Source organism: Ostrea edulis, chromosome 8, assembly GCF_947568905.1.
Source record: "Ostrea edulis chromosome 8, xbOstEdul1.1, whole genome shotgun sequence".
Classification (NCBI taxonomy): domain Eukaryota; kingdom Metazoa; phylum Mollusca; class Bivalvia; order Ostreida; family Ostreidae; genus Ostrea; species Ostrea edulis.
The window spans coordinates 49210251-49235189 of NC_079171.1; the positions used below are offsets into that span (position 1 = coordinate 49210251).

The window sequence follows — 24939 nt, forward strand, 5'->3', positions numbered from 1 at the left end:
TTTATATTAGTAGATGTACATCTGTTGTAGTTATTCATAAAAAAAAATCCATACCTTTCCTTAATAATTTCAAATCTATAGCTTGCAGAGTATGTATACCCCCATAAAAAAACCTAAGTCTGGTACCATACAGCTGAGTTATTCAAAACTACTGATGGATTAAAATTTTATGTAATTACATGAAAAGACACAGATAATAATTCCTTATCACCTTGGTAAAATGTTTGTGAAAAATATAGGAAATATATTGCATAATGGACTTGATAAATAATTTAATGAAAACAAGAGTTATTGCCCTTGGATTCAATATTTTGAAACTCACTATTGACTATTCAAATATAACTAAGACTTCTGAATTATTTGATGGCTAACAATATTTTTTACAATAACTATTGAAAAAGACTCCAACAAAATTTATGTTCCAGTCATTAAATTATTGACTTTGGAAAATCTTATGACGTCACAGGAGTGTGGAACTACGTTAAGTTTCAATTTTCTAATTTCTTCCATATTAATTGTACGTTTCTACACTTAAAGATTAACTGTTTTGTGTCTTCGAGTGTTTGGCAATACGGGCATTGATTGGATACATTCTTATTCCATTTGTGAACATATTTATTATTATTAAGTATATTTTGTAAGAGTTTGTAATTAAATTCTGCTAATTGCTTGTCTTTGATTTTAGTGATTTTTGATGGATAAATATTTGTTTTGTTTTCTTCAAAATTGAAATTGAAGCTTTTTGCCCAAACTCTTTCACAGTAGGGTTTAATAAAGATTTTATTGATAAATATATCATATATTGTTTTGCTATCTATCAAGTTTAGGGGTATTCTTCTCTTGTTTTCTAATACAATGTTACTTTGTTTTCTTATGTTTATATATACTCCTTTTGGAGTACCGTGGTATTTTTGGACAGGTTGAATAACTTTTTTCAGTGTGTTATATTCGCAAATCCAGTTAGACTTGTTGACAAGTATATTAGAAAAATAATTGATATCATGAAAATTTCCGTTTTCATCAAACAGGTCTTTAATGTATAAAATTCCACTTTTTATCCAATCTGTGTAAAAAAAAAAAGAAGTTTACCATTAAATAGAGTCAACTTGTTTAACCATATAGTTTGCGACAATACTTCAACGTCAGTCATCTCTTTTATTTTATGTGTTTTATGTTTGCATCCATTCAATGTACTGAGTACTTCGCAATAAAATAATGGTAATGATTTGAAAATTTGCTTTATTTCATCAGTACTGGTTGTATTTGTCATTATGAGATATTCGGGTGTAATGAATCTTTTAAGAATACACGAATTAAAGAAAGATTTTAAAGATGATTGTTTTTCATTGAAAATTCTTGTTACCCAAGCAGCCTTGAGTGCTTTTAATTTACAATCAATATCAACAATACCTATTCCTCCTTCATCTTGTTTTCCAATTAAAGTATATCTTTTTATCCTTTCTCTTTTGCCCCATAGGAAATTGAAGATTGTTTTCTTTATTTTTTTTATGGATTCTTTTCTTGGATATTGCAATATAGTTGCACTATAGTATAATTGTGTTAATGGTAAAGTATTCATTACGGTACATTTTCCATATAAGGTTAATTTTCTTGTATTCCACATTGTAAGTCTTTTTTCTAGTTTATTATTTTTTTCCGTCCAGTTTTTATTGTACCATTGATTAGCACCATGATCTATATATATCCCTAAGCATTTAACAGGTGCATTGGTGATATTGATATCATATAATTTATCATATCTGTTTTTTCAAAGGACCTAATAGTATTCCTTCAGATTTATTTTTATTGAGTTGCATTCCTGATATCTGACCAAAGTGTTCAATTATTTTAATGACTTTTTCTATAGATCTGATGTCCTGTGAAAAAAGTGATGTGTCGTCTGCATGTTGAAGTATTTTTATTTCATTAGTCATAAGCTCATTACTAAAGCCTTTAACTTCAGGTGAATTGTGATTTTTTTTCGACATTATTTCTACGATAAATAAAAAAACAATGCTGAGATTGGACATCCTTGTCGAATGCTTTTGGTCATTTACAGGTTCTACACATCCATCCATTATTTTTTTATGCGATATACAGGATTTGTATATAAAATTTTTATCCATTTTATGAATTGCTCTCCAAAATTAAATTTATTAAGGGTGTTGAACATGAAGTTCCATTCTACAGAATCGAAAGCTTTTTGAAAATCAAGTAAAATTGCTCCTTCTTTTTGTTTTGTTTCACAGTATTCAAATATATCAAGTAAAAGTCTTGCATTTTCACCGATATATCTAACTTTAATGTATGCGGATTGGTCTTTACATATTAGTTTATCTATAACTTTTTTGTAATCTTATAGCGAAAATTTGTGCTAAAATTTTATAATCACAATTTGTAAGACTAATTGGTCTATAATTTCGAAGATCATTTTTCTCTCCCTTTTTACGTATCAGAGAAATAATTGATAATTGTTGAGAAAAAGTCATTTCCTCTTTTTCAAATGTTGTAATTAGTTATTTATAAAAGTAATTTTTAATGTCATTCCAAAATATTTTATAGAATTCGATAGGTATTCCATCAGATCCGGGGGATTTGTTGTTTTTCATCTGTTTTATAGCTTGTGCACATTCGGAAACCGTTGGAAGATTATCACATATATCTTTCTTTTGATTGGTTACTTGAGGACATTCACAATCCTCAAATTATTTTTTTTATATTTTCATCTGGGACATGTTTTGTTGAATACAAGTTTTCATAAAAATTGCAAAGTGAATTCATTATATCTTCAGTTTTATTTATCATTTTATTATCTTCTTTAATTTCATGTATTGTATTGGCAGATTGTTTTTTTTCTCTAGTCTTAAAAAATATGATGTGTTCCTTTCTCCATTTTATATCCGATTTGCTTTTGATCTAATAAATGCACCTTTAGTTGTTTTCGAATGGATTTCATCTAATTCGACTTCAAGATATTTTTTTCTATTCATATCTATTAAATGATGCGGTGACAGTTCAATTTTTTTTCTATTTCCTTTTCTAACACTGTAATTCTTTGTTTTCTATTTAGGCTTTTTTGTTTTGAAAAAAATACCGAAAATTCTTTGATAATATATTTCACATTTTCCCATCTTGTTTGACTATCAATTATATTTTCTAAATCTTCTTGTTTATCTTTTAACAGTTGTTTTAACTCGGTAGTGTAGTTTATATATGTTAATAGAGAGGTATTTAATTTCCAAAAACCTTTACCCCTGTTTTCTTTATTCAGTAAAAGGTTTAATCTAATTGATAATGATCCGAGCTTCTATTACCTTGCGTATTTGGAGGTTTTCTAAGAAAGACATTTGACATATCTAACTCAAAATTTTCAGACATGAATATAAAGTCTATTATACTTTTAGGTATTCCATTTCCGTCACACCACGTGAATCCTTCTCTTTCTTTATGTTTCATTTTCAATGTATCGATTAAGTTTAAATATGATAGCAGATTTTCTAAATGTTTTGAGCTTTTATCTTTATATGTTGATTGTGATTTATGTCTATCCTGTTTATTAAGAATCGTATTAAAATCTCCTGCAAGTATAGTATTGTTTTCACTCATTGCTAGCTTAAAAATCACATTTTTAATTTTTTGAAAAATTATATTCTACTTGTAGCATCATTGGGTCAAAAACATTTACGAGTATGATAATTAGATCATTGGCTTTAATATTAATCAAAAGTTTACGACCATCAACATATCTGTTTCTATTTATGATGTCAAAATAAAGTTTTTTATGAAAAGGAATGGATACTCCTCTGCTATGAGCAGAGCTAGTATTAAAGTGTATGGATGTACCAAACCATCTTGAATCATACTTAAAATTATCTTTTTCGCAAAAATGTGTTTCTTGTAGAAAAATCACATCAATATTGTTATCATTAAACCATTGATATAATGTATTTTTCTCATAACCATTTAAATCCCTTGTATTCAGGGTAATACACTTCAAATGTTCCATAGCGAAAATAGCAGACAAAAAATCGTGTCAGGTATAAACAAACGTGAGAGACTGTTATAATAATCATTTGACTGAAGCCGGGCGAGGTAACCCAGATTTGGATTTCTTTTTTGATTTTTTCTTACCTTCTGTGGCTACCCGTCCAAGTATCTGTCCTAGTACATTTTTTTCCAGGCCAGGTTGAGGTTTTTGTGTGCATGGACTGATCATAGTTGAGGCCTGTAGCCCAAAAATCATTGTAGGTGGTTTCTGAAAACATGACATTTTTGGTAGAGTTTTCAAGAACATCTCGGAAATTCTCAACTTGTTCCGATTTTTTCGAAATAATCTCCTACATGATCTGAACCCGTGGTGAAATCCAACTATCCGATGTAGTGACAAAGTTGCCAATTCTTTTGGCTTCGAGTGCCGACTTAGCTCCTCGGATTTTATCGGCAGCCATGAAATCGCCGGATCTTCTGAGAGCTATTGGTATGTTTAGAATGATTTCAAAATCACAAGCAATTTGGTTGGGGAGCAAATCAGGTTCGGCGGAAACTTTGTAATGATCTGAAAATAAAATGGGGAAATAACAATGTTATGTCCCTCGAAATAGTATTTACAAAACATCTGGAAGACATGACTTTATGTAATTATCAATCTAAAATCAATGCCATTAAAAATTGCTAGGTTTGTAGACTAAACGGGATTTAACTCCAATAGGTAAAGTCACAATTATCAAAACTTTAGCACTCCCAAAGCTCATACACTTATTTTCAACATTGCCTGACCCACCCTAACGAGTACTGGAAGAGCTGAATAAAATATTTTTAAAATTTATTTTGGGAATACAAGGTAGAAAAGTTGAAAAGATATACAATTGTGGGTATTAATGATGAAGGGGACTAAATATGGTACATTTGGCATCTTATATATCTTATATTAAGCTGAAATGGGTCAAAAGGTACCTTGCTGATAATGAAGGTATATGGCAACATACTAGTATCTTGCATAGTATTTTAAATCTTAGAAATGTGGATTTTATTTTTCACCTATCCAAAGAAAAACTTAATGAATTTGTAAATCATATTGACAATGTGTTTTGTAAAGATGTGTTTAAAGCTCTATCAAGAGTTAAAGAAAGCTCTCTTTCTGTTACAGATCATTTGTATTAAGATATAAGAAACTTTGTTGATGTTAAATAATGGAATTTTAATACAAATCGGGTTGACAGAAGCATTAAGACCTTGAATGACTTAGTTTTGCAGAATGAAACATTCAAATACTTTACTGATGTATCAGATGTGGTTGGTACAAAGAACTTTTTGAGCTATTATTGTCTTGTTTCAAAAGTATCCTACCTACCAACTTACCTACCTCTCTACCTGAAGTTGTACACGTTTAAAAGCATAACCGATATCTGTACGCAGATGAGAAGAAACATAAATTCGAAATTTCCTCATTTCATTTTTCAAACTTTTAAAACTAACCACGGCATAGGTATTGTGTGGGTCAAAGTTCAAGGTCTATGGGTCAAACAAAATGGCTTATCAATTCCAATGTGTTTTATTCACCGTTTTCTTTTCTTGAGTTTGATGAACGGCTTAAGCAAAATCATTTAATGCCCTGCTGAAAAAGGTCCTGGTATCTAAACAATCTCTATAAAGTGATAGTACTTTACCAGGAATAAATGGAGGGGGGGGGGGTCCTGCTATGGGGGAAGTCTGACTCTACAACTAGTGATAAAGTAGGTCTTCCCACGGGGAAGTCTGGCTCTAGAGTGAGCCTTCCCGGGGGGTTCTCCTGCTCTAGAGTGAGTCTTCGCCCAGGGGGGAGGCGCACTCTAGAGCCGGGTTTCCGGGGGAAGGTTCACTCTAGAGCCAGGCTTCCGGGGGAAATCTCATTATGGGGGAAGGCTCACTCTACAACACCGGCTACAATGCGTATCTAAATACGCCTTGCCAGTCATAATATTCTAACGTACATGTAGGCTACTTGTAACTTATTGGGTATGTTGCATGTATAAGTTCAAATGTTATTCTAATATTGTGTTAGACAATGTGTCAGACACATCCAATGATAGTCCATCGGAAAAAAAATCATGATACATAATATGTATGTTATTAAGTTAGAATTTTATTATGGCTTTGGTCTGCGCTTTTTTTTAAATGCACGTCTGTAACCGAATATTTTTGTTTATAAAATAACAAGTTTAATATTACAAATATCGAAAATGAAATCGCGATAGCTTAATCGGTACCTTTACCTTAGAGCATAATAGTACGAGAGTTTGAGTGCAAAATTCGGTTATATTTTCCCCGTAAAAATTGGATTACTAGCAAGTCAAACATACATGCTTTGAATATATACACTTGAAAAATAAAATCATTACAAAATATTTATATTGCAAATCACATTTTCCTCTATGAACCAACCAATTTCAACGCGCGACACAATTCGTTCACATTGACTATGAACGGATTATGAACTAGCTTAAAGTACGCGACTGAGAGATCGTACTGATTTGAAGAAAATAGAACAACTGTTACAAAGATCTTGCAAGTCACACCTTTGGATTAAGATTGTAAACTTACGTGGATTATCATCCCAATCTTGCAGTGTCCTACCTCCGCAGGACACTTAAGGTGACGAATGAACTCGGTATGATAATGAGATCATAATGAGCTGATACGTCATGACAGTTGCTCCGCCTTGCTCAATCCATATTTGGATACACATACACAAACTCTATTTTTAGGATCTGGTGCATCAAAATTGGTACTGTATAAGTTTTACATTATGACCCCTGGGTCAAGACCTCTGCTGGTGGATTGTTAGTCCCCGATGGTCTTTACAGCCCAGTAACTAAGTACTTCATTACTAGCTTGAAAATACGGATGTATATTTAATTGCTGTAATAAAATTTAGAAATTCATTTCAAAATTAAGGATTATCTCCCCCACGCATAGCTCTTATCCTTAAACGAATTTGACTCCACATTTTGGCACACTGTTTTTTCCCTATAATAACTATAAAACTTCATTGTTATTTCGGATTTCAAACATTTCTGTTGAGCACCAATGAAGAGACATTAATTGTCGAAATGCACATCGGGTACATCAAAATTGGTACCGTACAAGTTTTATATATATATATGGTAATGGAATATTCGCATCCACCCTGCTAAAAGAGTGAATGTTGGCAGTTGATAGATGAACGATGTAATATCTAGGTATCTAAATTATTATTCATTTTAAGCTAAAAGATAAAATATACGCTTGTATTGTCTTTGTAGAAACAAACGACTCTGACTGCATTTGCAATTAATGTTAACAGATCTACAATTCCAATCGTTTCATGCTTAAAGTTTCGCAAGCATTCAGTACTACTATAAAAAGGGGGAGGGGCGATAAATCAAAATACGCATGTAAAATTCATGGAAAAACTACTTTCTCAAAACAAATGAATATGTTGGCCAAATTTCCCTGTTGCTACGCGGCTAAAATATTATTTCTTTATAGAATAACCATACATTTCGACTGGCGCACATGTTCTGTGACATAATCTTATTTAAAAATACATGATAGCTAGTCATTGGTTACTATTATCCTCATTAACTCGTGGAACTGGTGTTGAAGTAGTAGAAAGGGATTTTCACACATAAGGAGACCTTTCTTTTCCTGCATTTACACTCTAACCATCCCACTCACCGTCGTTCACTTAGCATTTAGTGGCATGTGCACAACTCATCTCTTAATGACTGTATCCGAATTATGCGCGGATCTAGAGTGGGGTCCCCCCGGAAGTAAATATGTATGAAATTTGTGCACAAAGTAATGAGGACTGAGTGAACCAGATCACAATATTATCATGAACTCATCTGTATAAAACTGGAACGATTGTTTGATATCCTTTCCCCAATTTACATAATTACAGGTGAATAAAGTAAACATTCTAACCAAACGGTATTCTTGACTTTATTCAATTTCACTAGAAATCTTTGTGAAAATAATGTAAGTTCTTAACAAAACACAGGAATTTGGATACAGCGCGGTAATACTATATTAATTTTAGCAAGGAGTGATATTTTGTAGCATTGAAGTTTGAGCACTCGATATTTTCTTTGTTTAAACTTCAAATAATCCAAAAAAAACGGACGTTAGAGAAATAAAATAAACAAAATGTTGAACAATTGTTCAATATGTTGTAATCGTACACTACCATTATTTGGAGACGTTAAGTGAAATGAAGAATTGATACATAACTCTCCGAAATTTCGATGGATTTAGATAGATGAAGCACATCAGTCGAGTGTCATTTACTGCAAAAGAAAATCACATTTTCCCAGATCCATGGAAATCGTGCAGCATGCAGAAAGTACCCCGAAGAGGTGTCTGACAAAATCAATTGGCGATGTATTTGTACACAACTATGGCTTCGAAAAACATGTGCCGCTCATGGTCACTGTCATGATATCGTTGCACTTTTGCACGATGATGAATATCTAATATGAATTTAAGATCGATTGAAACTTAATTGGCTGTTTTATAATAATTTAATTATTTACATATTGTTAAGTATAACATTTTCTACAATTTTACGTTCTGTAGTAATTTTCTAGAGAACAACGTGAACGCGCATACGATATGTCTCCGAATGAACCAATACTTAGCCGCCGAGTTTCACCTGAAAAAAGAACTGTTTGGTAAATAATACGCACGTCTTTCTCACTCCAAAAATCCTTGAAAAAAAGTGCATATATTATATTCGAAAAAATACGGTACTACGCTACACATCGACGTATTCTTCATAATATTCAAGAAATAATATGGTGGTTTCATGCGAGAATCAGGAAAAATAGAGGCTAGATTTGGTCATCAAATTTTCATTTCTTTGTATCTTATAATGTTTCTTTTCACATGACTTCTGAATGAATTTCATGCTCTTTTTACTACAATCCAATGTATCATTGGTTAGTGTGTGTGCCTTCGCTGAAAACATTTAGTGCGCTCGAAAAAAAAGAAGAAGAAAAAAGTGTACATATACACACAAGAATAGCTTCAAGTAACCACGCGCTACGTATATATATGCTATTCATTTAATTTAGATTAAAACAATGAAAAGTTGATGCAAATGTAAATACAAAGGTAAACTTGAATGAATATATATGGTTGCTCTACAATTCTTAGATACAATTACACTAATCGTCCTTCAAATCAAAGCATCCGCAGCATCGAATCATCTACAATTGATGGAAACTTTCGGGACAAATCAATTAAACTTTTCAAATAAAAACCATAGTGCACATTTGTTTAATAAAACTTGAAGCATATGGCGACATAAATTGGATTATTTTCATATTGAGTTCATGACATAGCTTTCTTGTTCATGACGTCGCATAAAGTAACGTCAAAATTGCACAACGTTATCGTAAATTATACTTTATTTAGATATGTATTATACTTAAGTAAAGCTTTTTACGAAGACATCATAACCATTTTATGAAAGTATGCACCAAATGAACGATTTTTGAGGAATATCATTTAATTTGGACGCGGGGCCAAATTTAGCCCCAAACGTATCTTGTCCTTTACATTGGACAATGGAACCCTGATACGTTGATAGGCCTTCGAATTAGATCAATTAAATTGCAAATCAACGGAATTAAACGTGCACAATAATTGTTGTATTATTTGCCCCCCCCCCCCAAAAAAAAACAACAAAACCCCACAAAACAAAAACACCGCACAGTCTTTGTTTACAAGTAAAGTTACTCCTCCTAGGCACCTGATCCCACCTCTGGTGTGTCCAGGGGTCCGTGTTTGCCCAACTATATATTTTGTATTGCTTGTAGGAGTTATGAGATTGATCACTGTTCGTTATCTTCACCTTACATGTAAATTAAAAAAAAAACTCTTGACATGTACAACGATATCATATATGAAATAAAAAACGGTATATGAAGTATTTGCAAAATTGTTATGTCATGTTTTAGTTGGAAATGGGTGTGTGGGGGTGGGAGGGGGTAGGGGTACTTGATCAGCCTATCGAAGCATAAGATGCGTCATGAATGTTTTACAACAGATGACATCATGTCTCACCGATGACATGTGGATAGCTATCTATAAATTGCTTGCATAATTTTTCCTTACTAGACCATGCTAATATCCAGCCCAAACTTGGATACTGTGAATCAAAGAAGGACTTTATCCTGTTTAATTGTAAAAAAATGTATTATTGTTGAATAAAACAGTTACAGTGGAGCCTCGTTAATCCGGATAATTGAATCGCATATTTTCTAGCTTTGCATAAGTAGCCAATATGTGCCTACTTTATTGATGTATAGTGAATTAAATACATTCTATCATTGGATTTAACCATTTGCATTAGTAAATACATTATGATAATGTTAACATTTACATGTATTTCAAAACACTAAAATTTTAATGTACGTGTTCAGTGTATTTGTCTGTGCTTACATTGTACATACATATGATCCCCACAAATAAATATACAAAACTGTGTACCGTATGCACTAAAATAAATTATGAAGCACTTCATGTAACTATAAGTAAATAAATCATTAGTAACTAACATAATCATTTACACTTTAAACATTTCATCATACTTTTACTTCTTAAAGAGGCCGGTAATTTCCATCTGTCACGATTCACGGGTTCGGCGGTATGTTAAAACAATCTTCATCGTCCAAAGTTGATATCAGAATTTCGTGATTATCATGTCAGTTGACAATATTCTTTAACCAAAATTCAATCTTCCAGAGTTTATAGTTCTTATTTTATTATTATCCAAGACAATATTAGGAGAACAAAATCATTTAAGCTCGTAATATCAAGATCTACTACTGCTTTGATCTAGTCACGCGCAACTATTATTTAATTGCTGTTATAAAATTTAGAAATTCATTTCAAAATTAAGGATTATCTCCCTCGTGCATAGCTCTTATCCTTGGACGAATTTGGCTCCACTTTTTTGACACGCTGTTTTGGCTATACTTAGCTCCAAAACTTCATAGTTATTTTGGATTTCAAACATTTCGGTTGAGCATCACTGAAGAGACATTATTTGTCTAAATGGGCATCTGGTACATCAAAATTGGTACCGTATACGTTTTACATTTCATGATACGATAATAATGGGAAACAAAATTACCGTCCGGATTAACGGTACAATTATCAATGCATTATAATGTTTTGTAGTAAAAAGTGACCGTCCGGATCCGGAACGCGAATTTCCGGATTAATGATGCAAAATAATGTACAAAAATTCCCTTCCCTAGAAAAATCGCCCGGAAGGTGAAGCGTCCGGATTAATGGCGTCCGGATTACCGAGGCTCCACTGTATTTCGAATGTTAACAGCTAAAGCTGCGTAATAAAAACTTTGTAGGGTATATAAAGCAAAAATTATTCCATATGATATCAGTATCATACAAGAATACTTGCGTGGAGCCTGAATATTTTCCGATATCCCAAAGTGAAATAAGACGCCATGTACCTTTCAGTCACTAGGCCTAACAGTTTCGGTAACTATCGTTTCGTTTAATGATAATGTTTATGATAATAATGTAAAACTACCAAAATTGTACACAGGTTTTTTTAAAGCAACACTGCAATGAATATGATATGCGAACGACTTTAAAAGACGAAGAAAAAATAGGTATTGAAAATAAACATCTACAGAAAAGGGCAAAACAAGCTGCAACCGAAAACTATTATTAGGTGAGGGAACTTCCCTTGCTTGAAAAATAAACACCGACCTATAACATCGTAGTTCGTTTCTCCATAAGATACTTAAATCAGCCATAGTATCTTTAAAATTCAGGTTTTCCGCCACCAGTGCATTATAACCGTAATATTTAGCAGCAATTCGGATTATCGTTTTTCAAAAAATAAGAATAGTGCTCCCAGCTCGCCCTAAAATATTTTTGCAATTAAGAACAATTTAAAAGGTGTGTATTATAAAAATAATTTAAATATCTAGAGCGAGATGAAACCAGTATGGCAAAAAATTTACAAAATAACCAGTTTTTGGTGAAAAATGACAAAAATGCGGTACCATATCCGGTTCTAGTATGATACAGCTTTAGTTGTGCTTCTATATTTAAAATCTAACATGTTTCTGACACCAATACTCCTAATCAACATTTACAGTAAATTTTATATATTTTAAGGGTCATATTTTAGTGTTTGCGAATCAGGTTCTTTGTGATGTTTCACTTACACCTCCAGACGTCTATTTATGAGTCTTAAAAAATAAGACCGTTTTTTGATGGGATTTCGTTGATTTGGCTTTCGTACATTGAACTATTACATGATCATAATAAATCCATAATACACATAAGGAATTGTGTAGGGAAGCGTTTCATGATAATAGGATCATACATGTCGATAAAACAATTGCCGTGATTTGTGACTTTTGTGTCATGGTATCATCTGATACACCTGTGGATAATTCATATCCCCAACTGCTTGAACAAAACTACTGATCTGTTCTATTTGAAAGTGTAAGAACTAATTGTCTGCTTTGATTACATCTGCTTTTTTAGAACCAAATTAACATGAAATGTTCGAATATCATTTAGGGATGCTTGGAATTAGAAAATCGCTCACATCGCAGTTACTACTCCCGGATGAAGAGATACCTTTATGACTTCTGGAATTTGGTGGATCTTTTGTCGTACGCCTTATTAATCACAGCGCTGTTTGTACGTCACATGCACCCCTCTGAAACCTTTACCATCGCCAGAAGAATGTTTTCCTTATCCTTGCTGGTTATGTATCTAAGATTTTTGGAAGTATTTCTCATCCATAGACGATTGGGACCCACTCTGATTATGATAAAGGAAATGGTACATTTTTTTTATATATTAAATGATACATAGCAGTATGTTATTTAAGATTGCCCGGGTTTGTGATAGTGTAATGGAATAAATATTTCGCATGTTATATACCGTAACATATATTTTTCGTTACTAGTTTTCATTATTGTATATTGTATTTGCAAATCGCCAAAAATCCCCTTAAAACTCCAAGGAGTAATGTTCAGTAATAGACTTAGAGAATGTTCATTTTTAAAACAAATTCTAGTTAAATACATGAATTTATCGCATTCAAGTTCATTTGCTCTTATGAAAAAATGTTGCTTTACATTATTATTCTGTAGTTGAAGGATTTGTTTGGTTTCCTGTTCGTGGCGGTGTTTATTGTGATAGGAGTTGGAATTTACTACCATGCAAACCTCTGGCCGGATTATCAGGGCATTTGGGATGGTGACTGGACGCAGTGGAGAATTTGGCAAATCATTTACTACCCCTATTTTCAACTCTATGGAGAGTTATTCAATGACTTCTTGGAAGGTGACAGTATAATAATTCCAATGCGCACTTGAAAGATATGGTAGTGATAATAATAAGTTTTTAAATCCACAAGTCTTTGTTTCTTGATTTTCAAGAAATAATCTAAAAAGGAGTTACAAAATTATCTTTGATTACGGTAATGTAATTTTAGTGGATTTTACATTGTAAAATTAATTTCTGAATGCTCTGATTGTTAAGTCTAATACTGTAGTTTATTCCATTAAAACATCCACGGGTTTATCCATTCAATACAATCAATAAAATGATATTTCAATAAAATATATAATCAAAATTGATAAAATGAATATGATTGATACCACCTCTATCTTGTTTTCCAACATTCCAAATTCAGAATTGTATTATCGCATATTTTTGTCATTCTAGGCAAAGACCTATCGGACTGTTCAAACATTACTTCGGTGTGGCAGTCCGACCCTTCCATTGAGCGTTGCCCTCAAGAAGACTGGACAGTGTTGGGCGTTTCGGCATTGTACATGTTATTCTCTAACCTTCTATTGGTCAACCTCGTCATTGCCATGTTCAGGTATGTCGTGTGATATCAACATATTAATTGCTCGTATCGTCTTTGACATTTTAATGTACCAAATGTTTAAGGTTTTGTGTGTATTTCAAATATCTAAAAACATGCACAATGATAATCATTACTATTAGCATCTAAAAAGGCCTTTTGGTGGGATAGGAAATGACGTAGCTTTAAAAGTAGGTATATAATGAAAACAACATTTGAACGTATCTACTTTATATAATACACATTCTTACACTGTCATGAAATATCTGTTTGGATACCCTAGTGTTTCGAAAGCTTAATTTGTAATCGCCTCCGGCATTGTGCCAAACGTAAAACTTTTAACACAAGTGGATACCGTTTCTTTGTTAATCCTTCGTCTTGGGGATTGAAAGTCATGTGTTTTATGGATATGATTGTCACTTTAAGAGTGGGCACGATAAAGTAGCCTCACCAAGACGGCCTCTGACTTTTTACAAAGGGTTAACATTTCTGATTATCACTTACAGATAGAGACGTATTCACAAGAGAAAAGACGTAAAACAACATACAAACAACTGCTAACAATATGCCTTATTTGACATATCCCAATACCTCAACATGAACGATTTTAAATGTCTTTGCAGCTACACATTTGAAAGGGTTCAAGAAAACTCCGAAAAATTGTGGAGATTTGAGAGGTACACAGTCATCAATGATTACGAATGGAGGATTCCTTCTCCCATAAATTTCATATTCCTTCCTTATCGTTTCGGTTGCTGCCCAAAAAGGAAAGGATGCTGTCTCAACAAATGCGAAAGTAAATATGAAATACGATCTACGTCTACATATCAGCAAATTTGAACATGAATATCATTGTAAACTGTTATGTTGAAATGTAAATAACCTACAATGTATCTTCATTAATCCTACATAATTATATTGTCCTCCAGATATGAATATACATTCAAACGATTCGATGTATCCCATTTATATAGACATCCACATCTGTATTTGGAGAAAGATGAAGATAACGAACAGTGTTCAATCCCACAATACAAATATGTCAGTTTTACCTGTTTATGATAACGAACTCAATCTTGCATCCAAATTAAATACATTATTGAAAAAATTATCAGAAACTTAGAGACACGCTATGGTCTTCGAGCACGTCCCCTTCTACTGAAGTAGTTTTTTGCGCTGATATTAAATTTGATGGTATTCCTTTAGCAGTGTTTGAGCCAATGTCACTTTATGAGGTGCGTTATATTATCAGTGGTGTGCCAACAAAGTCCTGCGAAATATACCCAATGTCCACCAAAGTTTTAAATCATTGTTTGAAGTGTGTTTTACCAATCATTATTGAAACTGTTAAGAAATCTTTCCTGAAATCGAACGTGCCATAGGATTTTATAAAAACTCTAGTATGACCATAAATTAACCACCAAGGACTTGACAACAATGAATTCAGATATACAGACCTGCATCAAATTTACCTTTTCTATCTAAAATATTGGGAAAAGCAGTGACAGATCGACTTGAAAAAAAAAAAACCAACAACATCTGAGCACTTCCAAGTTTCACAACCTACCGCTATTGTCACTCCACAGAAACGGCTCTATTTCGGGTTAACTATGATATTACCTCTGCATTTGACGGGAGTTTGATGTGTTGCACTCGAGATATTTGATATGTAAGCTGCATTCGACGTCATAGACCATCAAATTCTGATCAGGCGTATGGAGTGTGCATTTGGTATCACGGGATCGGCTCTGTTATGGATCAAGTTTTATCTCTCTGGTCGAAGTCAACAAATTACTGTTGAATCTACAGTATCCAAAAGTTCTTACCCCACTTTGATGTTCCGCAGGGTTCTGTGTTAGGACCTCGTCTATAATGCATGCTCTCCAAATCAATCGAACAAAGAACATGACCCACGGACCATGAAAAATGGGCTAGCCTGGGATATTGATAATTTCCGTATATAATAATCTTTGGGATATAGGCTTTCTAGAAATGTTTTTCTTTTTTTTTCTTCATATATTCTATACTTGTTTGTTACTATGGGGATGGATATTGTGGTATTTAATGTTAAAAAATTAACATTTCGGGATACACGTCACAACAATAAACCTCCAATGACCGTGTACAATGTACATGAACCTATAAATTTCTAAATATATCAAGTTATATGCACTCAAATAGCTAAAATGGCTTATTCAATGATCATAATAAGCATTTTTGACCAAATTTGGGAAATAGAAATAAGAAATATTTTGGAAACGATGTTCAAAGCCGTGATTGTTCAATTTTACTTTGAAATTATTTTTACTTGAATTTTAAAATACTGAAATAATAAGAAGAATAAATATAGTATGTAGTCTATTTACATGGTGACAGAAGTGAATCATTGGAACAATTGTTTCATATCATATTCCATAGTGTTTTTAGCTCTTCTGAGCCAAAGGTTCAAAGAGCTATTGCTATGGCCATTTGTGCGGTGTGCGGTGTGCGTAAACTTTTTAGAAAAAGGGCTATAACTCAAGAACCCCTTGGCCAATTTTTTTCAAATTTGTTACAGGGTATCATTGGCCCAAGGGCTTTCATACATACTAAATACAGGGATGTGACCCTTTAACAAGGGGAGATAATCAGGAAAATACAAACAAAAGTAGTGGTTGCTAAAAAATCTTCTTCTCAAGAACCACAGGGCAGATTATCACTAAACTTACACATAAGGATGAGGATATGTTGTAGATAAAAAATTGTTCAAGGCATTACCCTGGGGCTAAGGGCGTAGTCTCAAGGTCACTTCAAAGTTGACCTAAATTTAAAAAAAAATTAAATTCCTTAAATCTGAGATATTTTAGTCTTTATAAGGACTAAGATCATCAAATTTTGACAGTTGATGCATCTTAGGACCTTGTGTCAAGTTGTCTCAAAAGTAGTGACCTACTTTTTGAATTTTGCAGGTATTTATTTTAAAATTAATTTTGATGCATATCTTGGACACTTTGAAGCCTATGATCATCAAAGCTTGTCAGATGGTGGATCATGGGACCTTGAAATGCGTCAACTGAAAAATAGGTCACCATGACCTACTTTCTGAATTTTATGGCTTATCATTTATAGATATATTTTAAGTTATTATTTCAAATACCGAGAGGTTTAGAATTATCAAATATTGTATGTTGATGCATCTTGAGGCCTTGAAACATATTTATGAAAGAAGTAGGTCACAGTGACCTACTTTTTGAATTTTGCAGATATTCAAATTTCACATTTTCAATTTTAGATGCATATTTTGGGCACTGTAAAACCTAGGATCATCAAACTTTGTCAGTTGATGCGTCTTCAGTCTTCGACTTGTGTCGACCAAAAAGTGGGTCACCGTGACCTACTTTTGGTATTTGACAGCTAAATTACTATATTTCAGACACTATTTGACCTAAAATCATCAAACTTTGTCAGTTGATGCATCTTGAGTCTTCGGAGTGTGTCGACCAAAAAATAGGTCACCTTGACCTACTTTTGGAATTTGACGGCTATATTTATATATTTTTTAAAATACTATTTGACCTACAGTCATCAAACTTTGTCAGTTGATGGGTCTTGCATGTTCGAAGGGTTTCGACCAAAAAGTAGGTCAACTTGACCTACTTTTGGAATTGGACACCTATATTTATATATTTTAGATACTATTTGACCTACAGTCATCAAACTTTGTCAGTTCATGCGTCTTGCATGTTCAAAGGGTGTTGACCAAAAAGTAGGTCACCTTGACCTACTTTTGGAATTGGACGGCTATATTTATATATTTCAGATACTATTTGACCTACAGTCATCAAACTTTGTCATTTGATGGGTCTTGCATGTTCGGAGTTCGCTGACCAAAAAGTAGGTCACCATGACCTACGATTGGAATTTGACAGCTATATTTCAATATTCAGATACTAATTGGCTTAAAATCATCAAACTTTGTCAGTTGATATTTCTTGGGTTCTCAAAATGTGTAAACCAAAAAGTAGGTCACATTGAACTACTTTTTTGAATTCTTAGGATTTAACTAAAGATTTAGAATACTAAGAGGCTAAGAATAGAAATGGTGGAGTTGTACAATTTATCAGAAGAGCGATTCTAGGCCCTTGGGCCTCTTGTTTTTTTTTTTTTTTTTTTTTTTTTTTTGTTTTTTGTGTTTTTTCTTTTTTTTTCTTTTTTTTTTTTTTTTTTTTTTGTTGGTCTTTTTTGTTTTGTTTTTGTTTTGTTTAGTATTAAAACGACCGAGTATCGATATCAATGGTAACGAAATAAGTCGACACCGCGTCTCGTCAAAACATGTTCAATTCGAATTTACTCGGAATTACACGTTCAACGAGCATTTCCTGTGAAACCTGATTAAAGGAAAATTACTGTAGACACCTAATAGTAAGTATCAAATGATCTTGTTTGTTACATGTACATGTAGATTCCATAGCGTGAATAATAACAACACACCACTGATATAGGGGATCAGAGTCAGTATATTATTGACTCTGAAAATACGATTTGAGAAATGATACTGTATAAATTCTACCGTATTTATCTTGATCAATAATTGTATACTCCTATACGTATTATTCATGTAAAGATACTGAGGTCTTTTAACCAAAATTTTAAATGTTTGTAAAATACATTATTGACTGACAGAACGTAATTCATGAGCTGTGATCTAAAAATCTTTCAGGAATTAATATAGATTTCAATAGAATTACATCTACATACATATTTGAAATAGAATATATCCTAAGGCACCGTAGTTTTTTGGATTATTTTGCATTTACATGTAATGTATACATGCTTGTAAATGCCACAGAATGAGAAATAATCTAAATTGGCCTATTTTCATAATGTTCCCAAAATAGAAGTATCATGTAGATCTATACAGGAAAAAACATTTACAAATCATGTTTGCTGTTTGTTATTTGCCAGTTAAGTATCACAATGATAATACTAGTAGTTTATAATAAGTAATTATTCTGCTAAAATCAAATACCCTTTTTATTGTCAACAAATACATCACTGGTAGAAAGGTTATAAAGCTTTTATCTAGCACAAGTTTCCATATTCTACAGGTTTACATATGTCAGCAAGTCCTCCAAAGCAGCTTTAGGGGCTCCCAGGAGATTCTGATGGTCACTGTTAGACTTTCACTGTTGTCAAAATCCAACCTTATTTTCTCTTTTCTCAAAACTTCAGCTCTCAAAAACTGCATTGATTGTGTCACTCCTGTTTTGTTGAACATGGTGTTGTCAGCAATAGGTTCAAGTTCTTCTATGTCTTGTTGTAGGTGATTTGTACAGAAGCGAGCCTCGGCAGGAATGATGGCCTCTTTTGAAATGAAGATTTCATGCCTTACTTCTACTGGGGCTACAACTAACTTTGGACCTGGTCACTCACAGATACAGCACGAAGTGTGCCCTCTTGATGTACATGGGAATGGGAGTGATACAGAAGGAGGACTAATTGGAAGAACTACTGCTGCTGGTGGTGGTGCTAGAATGTCTTGAATCTGTGGCCTAACCGACTTGATATTCTTCTGTTTAATATGGGAGCAACACACACACTCTGGCATCTATTGCACAGAAAATCATGATCAGATGGTGCCCTCCCTATCAGAGTGGTGATCACTGTCCTATATTTCTTTGAAATCATGGATCTGTGTTTTGGTTTTACTCTCCATGGACAGTTGAAACAGAGAAAGAATTTGGGACCACTCCTTGGCATATCTGAAATATTTATGTCATATACATGTAATTGAAATTATACAATTTGGGTTGGATGAAAATCTTATCTTCATGTCAAAACCCATTAGCCTAGGTTATTTTTCCTAAAATCTAATTATAAATCAATTAACTTGTAATTAAATTGACCTACCTCATTAAAAACAAACTATCTGTGTGTTTTTGTAGGTTTCTTTCCACGTATATACAAGGGACTTATGAATTTACGAACTTAAATAGTTAAAAGTGAAAACAAAACAAGAATTGTATTCTCCGTTCGATGTATGAATATTGTGCGTTCAAATTCTCAAGTACAAATGTAAAGATAAAGCTAACGCCGTGTTTGACATTACGGACATTTGTTAGTATAATAAACGTACAAATTTGTAAAAATTGTGAGAACCAATGGACAAATTCATACGATAGAACATACTGTCTGTATATATATCGCACATCTCCATGCGTAATACATGTGTACATGATGGGCCTGTATAGTTGAAATGTTTACTGGGGTATTCTGTATGGCCGTATAAGTTTGTACTGTATGTTTGATTCGAACATTCATTCTGTTTCGAACAATATAATTTTTAAAGTAACAAAAGGTAGGGAAATCAGTACTTTTAAAGCCATCGGAACGGACTTCGGAATCAAACATACACGATAGGTGTAACCCCCCCCCCCCCCTGTACCTTTTTACCATGGTCATGACTCTCATATTTATTCGTTTAGATATTGATTTTTTATTTTAATAAATATATAAGAACATAAAAACTCACCTCTTTGCTGTTTCTTTTTTAGTCGTATCAACTGCGTTTGATGTATGTATTGACTTTCTTGGAATCTGACGTTTCCAGACGACACTTTTATTATTATTTTTTTTTCGACATGGCCGCATTGATTACGAGTTAATTTTTTTAATGTAAAGTGTTAATCTAACTTTGCATTTTAATTTTAGTTTACAAAATTGAGTCGTGAGTAATGCGGCCCATGAGAATTTATAGACTGAAGTTGGCAAATTTATGCGATTTTCCCGGAAAACGTGAAACTGCGGTAGGTTTGGGCATTTACTTGAGTGCTTTAAACATCCGGTGTGAGGAATCGATTGCGCAATACAACTTGGCTCATGTTATGGATAAAGAATATAATCTTAGATTTATTTTAAAGTGTTCATTAATTTTTCCAAATCTGGTAGGCCAAAAATGGCATATTGTGGCTCATGTTCTTTGCCGGAGGCACAACATGCGTTATCATTGCTACGCGAATGACACAGGTATACTAGATCATAAATCTAAACAGCATTGAAAAGAGACTGCAAATCAGTGAACAAACAAAGCGTACAGTCTGTGAATTATCAGGATATCAAATGTCTTTCGGTGTATCTGTCGTCACTAGTGCTTCATTTGTCAAAAATCTTGAGACGCTTTTCGACAGCACACTTAACATGTAGTGTGAAATAAGGGCACGAACGCAACCATGTTATTTTCAACTTCGTAATGTCGGTAGAATTAGATTTATTAGAACGGAGGATGCGTGCAGGACACCCGATATATCACTGATTACATCCCGTCTTTATTATTGAAATGCACTTCTTTATAATGTTAATTCAGCATCCTTGCATAAATTACAGAATGTTCAAAACACTGCTGCCAGGCTAGTGATACATCCAATGTACTGATACCCCCAGTTCAAAGTCAACTCCATTGTAAATGCACACACTTTATTTAATTCTAGTAAGCATGATCCAATTATACAACATCCATGTGTATGTGTGGTGGTCGTGTGGTGTGATTTACTGCAAATATACAAAACAAAAAATAAAGTATTTCATAGCAAAGACAAATTACCTAACATTTGATAAATGATTTCCTAGTAAACAAATACTCTATCAACCTCAGTAAGTAACATTGTTTACAGTAAATACTCTACACTTGTACTCTAGAAAACCAGTACATAATGTCCAAAAACGATTTCATCAGACTAGAAAGTAAAAAAATTATATGGGGCTCACGGCGGGTGTGACCGGTCAACAGGGGATGCTTACTCCTCCTAGGCACCTGATCCCACCTCTGGTGTGTCCAGGGGTCCGTGTTTGCCCAACTATCTATTTTGTATTGCTTGTAGGAGTTATGAAATTGATCACTGTTCGTTATCTTCACCTTGCATGTTCCTAGAAACTACATACTATTACACATAAATAGCTAGAGGAAAACATTCCTATTAATACATGAAAATTGCAGAGTGCACAAAAAATTCACACCAAAAGTTTCACAGCATAATTCTATGTCCTTCAATACTATGAAAATTAATATGAAAACATATTATCATATACTTTGCAAACATTACGATAAAGCTATGAATTTTCTAACAAACGTGCACTCTAAACATGCTACCAAAATGCACTTTCGCAAGTAAACACGCTGTAAACATTCAGTTAACAACAATATGTACATAAAATCTCTTGTAGAATAATTTGCATATAAAATGTCAGGTTTAACTTACCATCTTAGAAGTTTCTCTCGTAGAAAAAATATAGGGTCTTCAGCACAGGTGACTAGTAATCTAAGAATGGCTGGTAAATTGTACTAAAGCTCGTGCACCCACGAAAAATGTAAAATCCAAGCTAAGTCGGATATTGAAACATTCAAATAAATCCGGGAAAATATGGAACTGAAAAATCCGGGAAAATGTTTGGTACAATGTTAAATTGGCCATAACATCCAAGGAAACACAAACATATTTCACGAATTGCCATATTGTGTCACTAGTTACATGTACCGTATCGGACAAAACATAAAATCCTGTTGTATACTTTCGAGGATCTACATGGATTAGGTCCAATATACATACGGGAATTATTTCAAGTATACCATCCACAAGGAAAAATTCGATCTGCGGATTCGTTATATACCCCTTAAAACCACGCGCTCGTATTAAACTGTATGGCGAAAAAGGTTTTGACGTTTCTTCATCAACTCCATGGAAATACCTCCATATAGAGGTTAGTCATTTACCCAAGGTTTTGAGCAATGATGGTTATAGATTTTAATTTACATGATCAATCTGAATTTTAACATTTTATTACATAAACACTTCTGTATCACATACATCTTGAAGTGCATTATATTGATTATCCCTTTTGACATCTCATCTGCTCGATTTTAAAGTAATTCCACCCCCCTGTGATGTCATCAGATTTTGCAAACTCAATGATTTATTTAGATGTATGCATGATAGGAACATCAATTTTGTTGGGGTCTTTTCTGATAGTTATTGTAAAAATTCTTGTCAAAAAATAAACTATTTTAAAAGTCTAATTTATAGATAAATAATCAAAGATACGTTTCAAAATATTGAATCCAAGGGCAATAACTGTTTCTATTAATTTCTTTATCAAGTCTATTATACGATAGATTTCCTTTATTTTTTTATAGATATTTTATATATTTTGGTGAAGATACAGTTTCATGAAATTGTTATGAATGCTACCATATGGTCATAACCAGTTTGCATGACATTTTGATAACGCTGTTTAAGGAAAATTGCAATTTTCTGACGGTGATATATGATTCTTTTTATGTACGTCTCGTATCTTAAAATGTGTGATGACCTATGTATTTTATTTGATAATTTGTTAGTTTTAACTGTAATGAATGGAAATAAATACATTTTTCAAACTTGTATCAGATAAAACTCCAAGTATGGAGTTACCTTAAGATGTTCTGTTAAAAATGTAAAACATTCATTTACAAAAAATCGCACCGGACGTAGTTTGTGTACCAAAACCTCAGCAAATTTTACCTGTACATGTTCTGACGTTTCTACATTATTGAATACAAGCTCTTTGACTTAATGTATGTCGGGGAACTAACAGCTCCCTTAAAAGGTAATGGGTATTATATTTCAAATAAATAATGGTGGTGATTTCATTGAAAATAAAATGTTAACGGCAAAATAACAACATAAAATTATGATAAAAAAGGTGATTTCCGTTTCTTCATCATCAATTTCCCATATTTGTGTAGCAATGATCCATTCTCACATGCATATACAGTGTAGTGTTTAAATCTCTCAATTCATTTGATGCGCAGCAGCTTCTTCTAGGTATATTCAATTTTTAAATCGAGGCACACTACTGACAAACATGTTGATGGTGCGGGAGTTTCAAAAGTCTCGTTTACATTCATTATTTTGCGAAATCTAAGGTAGTGTTCACGATCTAGTTTGCCAAAACAACCTCCCATTGGATCAAATGCTGTTTGAGGTGTTTCATACCGATTGTTAGGCCGTTCTCAGCACTTTGTTTTAGACACCTGACCTCCCCTCTGGTGTGTCCAGGAATCCGTGTTTGCCTAGCTGCAATAATGTAGCCCTCTCTGATTTTTTTTTTTAGGGAGAGGGCTACAACTCCTTAGGATCTCCGTAATGGTGCAAATGCGGGAGTGATTCACTCCCGCAACATTTGCGCTCATTCTAAACATTTCCTGACTTTCTTTACGTAAATAAAATGATATTCTATGTTTCTTCGTCAATATATAAATTTACAACCTGCAACTTAAGATTTGTGATGCTCTATTCTACCGTTTTCAACAATTTCGATAAATTCCAATTTCTCAATTCATATTTGTGCGCCATGTTTGATGTACTGAAGTTTCAACTTCCGATTGTCAAATCATTTGCATATGCCATATAAGGTAGTATTTACATCAATGGACAAGTATGGAGGCGAAAGCTATTTCGTCGGTATTGAAAAGGTTTGAATTTAACATCAAGTTAAAACCCGAACAGCTGAGTGTAAATTCTTTCTGCAACAATATGATTTTCCTTTCTTTGTCGAAGTGGCTCGAGTAACTACATTTTCGCGCTGATTGTCAATGTTTAGGTTTTTCATTAGATCCACCTACGAGATCTTGCCATAACAAACATGGCGGAGCAGACGAAGAATTGTGCATGCTGTTCATAATATTTAATGAAAAACACCTTTATTAGATATGCCCGAGCACAAAGTTGGTACTCCTTTTGGTGTAAACAACATTTGGGACTAATACACAGAGTTTATTATCGGTTATTCATAAAATTATTTTGCACCATTACGGAGATCCTATGGAATTGTAGCCCTATCCCGAAAACGTCAGAATAAAAAAAAAATGGATAGGGCTACATTATTGCAGCTAGAGTTTGCCCAACTCTCCAGTTTGTATTGTTTATAGGTGTTATAAGATTTATCACTGATCGTTATTTTCACCGTTGGTATAGTTTATTTTTTAGTATTCACACCCACACACCCACCCCCCCCCCCCCCACACACACACATAC

At 33.3% G+C, this 24939-nt stretch overlaps 1 protein-coding gene across 3 annotated transcripts in view; it reads left to right on the forward strand.

Moving 5' to 3' along the window:
• LOC130049160 (transient receptor potential cation channel subfamily M member 2-like) overlaps positions 1-24939 on the forward strand; it is an 84009-nt gene that overhangs the window by 57828 nt on the left and 1242 nt on the right. For all 3 annotated transcript variants that reach the window (XM_056146377.1, XM_056146378.1, XM_056146379.1), the window contains 4 exons: positions 12589-12855; positions 13170-13362; positions 13747-13906; positions 14515-14687. In XM_056146377.1, coding sequence (XP_056002352.1) covers positions 12589-12855; positions 13170-13362; positions 13747-13906; positions 14515-14687 — 793 coding nt within the window. The remainder of the gene's footprint in view (positions 1-12588; positions 12856-13169; positions 13363-13746; positions 13907-14514; positions 14688-24939) is intronic.